Source organism: Anneissia japonica, unplaced genomic scaffold, assembly GCF_011630105.1.
Source record: "Anneissia japonica isolate Jap-2015-1 unplaced genomic scaffold, ASM1163010v1 scaffold1302_len1884557_cov193, whole genome shotgun sequence".
Taxonomy (NCBI): domain Eukaryota; kingdom Metazoa; phylum Echinodermata; class Crinoidea; order Comatulida; family Comatulidae; genus Anneissia; species Anneissia japonica.
Window position 1 is genome coordinate 458,057 of NW_022736804.1, and position 3,127 is coordinate 461,183.

General features: G+C 38.4%; 1 protein-coding gene across 1 annotated transcript in view; it reads left to right on the top strand.

The window, feature by feature from the left end:
• Nucleotides 1-3,127, top strand: part of LOC117116893 (N-acetylated-alpha-linked acidic dipeptidase 2-like) — a 21,753-nt gene that overhangs the window by 6,230 nt on the left and 12,396 nt on the right. The window contains exon 4 of the mRNA XM_033261016.1: nucleotides 2,604-2,744. Coding sequence (XP_033116907.1) covers nucleotides 2,604-2,744 — 141 coding nt within the window. The remainder of the gene's footprint in view (nucleotides 1-2,603; nucleotides 2,745-3,127) is intronic.

Consider the following 3,127-nt stretch of genomic DNA (forward strand, 5'->3'; position numbering starts at 1 on the left):
CTTAAGGCTGATTCCTTTGAAGTCAGTTTTATCATATAGATATGTTTCAAAAAAAGGTTTGTTTTTATATCTGAGATATTCATTTAAAGTTGATTTCTTACAAGCTCTTTCAAACCATTCATTATCATCATTTGTACAATTTATGAGTTTAAAATCAGATGAAAGGCAAATTGATTAATTTACACGAAATTCACGGTTTAAGTCATGCCTCGAAAGAAGCTGCTTAATGAAGTTCAACCATTTCCATTTCATTTTATTTTCATTATGCATAATTGCTTTCAAGAGTAATCGGGGCCACCTGTCATCGTCTAGGTTTTTCAAACGGTTGAAATATTTAATTTTAAAATTATTTTGTATACTGGCAATTGTGTACCATCCTAGATCTCCGTATAATGCTTCTTTAGCTACATATCTAGGTGCTATTAGAATTATTCTTGCCATTTCATATTGAAGGTTTTCAATTTTGTCGGTTGAGGATTTACAACCACTAAGCCAAACAGAGCAACCATAACTGATGGTAGGTAAACCGATTACTCTCCCAAGCAAGTCACCAAAATAAACTCTGTTAAAGTTGTCCTGATATAGATAATTGCCTTTATATATGCTATTATTCTATTACCTTTTCTTAAAACCCCATCTGTGTGTCGTGAGTCGGTGTTAGTGTTAGAGATATAAATTCCAAGATATTTATAGCAGTCAGTCTCTGTAATAAAATTGTTACCTAATTTCCATTTTCTATATTTATTTACACGTTGTCCTGTAATAAGAACATTGGATTTATTGTAATTAAAATCCAGTTTCCATTTACTTGAAAAGTCACTTGCTGCTTTCAGTGATTCGATCATCATTTCTTGGTATCCGGATCGGGATTTTCTCGCATGGACGCACGGCAGCTAACGGTTAGCAGGATCCGGATCCTGCTAACCGTTAGCTGCAGTGTGAGAACATAGCCTCTATGAAGACCACAACATCGACGCACGTGCAACGGATCGTTTTTGTGTCTACTGCCCCCAGGGTGCAGTACGCAACAGTTGACCTTTCTAATTCCGGTGGAGGTCATGTGTAAGTGGATATCTAAACTACTGTACAGACACTATACACAACAGGAACAGTTGTCCTGGTAACAGGATAAGGATATCAGTGTCACTGCAATGTATCAATTAACAGTAAATGGTGTACTGTAGTGTATACAATGAATAGGCAAATATACATGAGAGTATTACCCCCCCCCCCTTACTCCCATGATGTTAAACCATTCATAAATCATTAATCATTTTTTTCACATCATCGTTTCTATAGAATTAAGCAGTAGAAATGCGCTCCCGCTGGGAGCCTATTTTTAATGTCGATCCGCTCAGATTGCCGTCGACGTTCGCAGTCGGCGAGGCGTCGTTTAACGTTCACAGGGAGCGGAGTTGGATTCGTCGACAGGCGTCGTACGACCGTCGTACGATGCAGTGAGTGCCCGCCTTTACGTCATACCCTACGAATTAGAATTGATCAATAATATCCAATTGGAAAGACAATAATACTGTATGATGATCGACACCTTTGTCTATGAATCATTGAAACGCAGAGTTTTCATTACAAGTCTTTGAATTCCGATGGGTTCATATTTGTCTTTGTCGCCCGGGTTTGGAGTTGAGCTTACATATAGCCTACAGATATAAAAATATTTCGCAGTTGTATGAAATTGACTTAGCATCATTGTTTAAGGTAATGTTTTAATCATTCATAACATAAAATATACAAAATAAACGTTTACAAAGACCAGGACGCAGCCATTAAAGGCCAACTCAGACAGCGTCGGCCGACGCAGCCCGACGCGATTTGTTGTCGCGTCGGGTCTGTGTGAGTTGAACGCAGACGCGATGGTGTGCGTCGGGGGCAGTCACGTAGTAGAATATTAAACATGTTTAATATTTCTCACGACGGCTTAAGACTGTCCCCGACGATAAATCGGGTCGGGCTGCGTCGGCCGACGCTGTCTGAGTTGGCCTTAAGAGGCATATGCAGGATGTATTTAAAATAACAATGGTAATATTATTTATCGTATCGATCTGTAAATTACAAAACCATATTGTAGTTGTAATTAATGGACAGTAGAAGCATTCTAAGTGATAAATGGTAGGCCTAATTGAATTGCTTTTTTGGCAGAAGTCTAAATAACACAAAGGGGGTCATCACCAGAGCTGCTTGGGCTTCCCTATCCACCTTACATATACAACACAAATCAGCAGTCACAGACCATATGATCAAACTCAACCATATCCCCGACTGGCAAGATGCACAAGTCATCAAAACTGAATGCCACAGACAACAACGGCAAATACGAGAGGCTATTTTCGATGAGAACGTGACATGAACAGAAAAGAAGGCGCATAGAAACTCTAGTTACAACCAACTGGTCAGTCCTGTCCTAACTGGTAGAGGGCGACCCACTTACACTAGCAAATCAGTCATTGATGAAGATCCGTTGATAACGGATCGAAACGTCACAAATACTACGTACATTTAATGGTTTACTTTCAAGAATTTGTCCATGTTCATGATAATTATATATTATTATATTATTATTACTATTATCATTTTCTTTCTTTTAGGTGGAAATATACAATCCAAGCGATCCGTCTAATCCTTTATTTGTGTCGGCTGCTCTAGAAGATGCCTTTGGAGAAGAAGACCTATTACAAGATGATATTATGCCGCCCTACTTTGCATATTCAGCAGCAGGAGATATTCATGTGCGCCTAACAGTTGATGTATTGTATTGTATGTTATCAAATTAATGAATGAAAATGTATATACCATATCGATATAAAGCTATACCAGCAGGATGACTGAAAACATTGCTGGTATTGAGTTACCGTATGATATAATTGATTTGAGGAAATTTATTTTCACATTATTATAAAACATGCTGATATTATCAAAGATCTTATAAACACAAGATAGCGTTCTCCGCGATTTACGCGTTACAAATAGAAGCGTCGATTTGGCACAGAAAAGTAATCAGTTTTGGAAGAGGGCGTCCTAGTCGTTGCCATGAATCTGAGATAAGGTGTTCGCGTTACGCCCATAGAGATATAATAAGAATACTAGAGCGCTAACCGCAATGTATTCGATG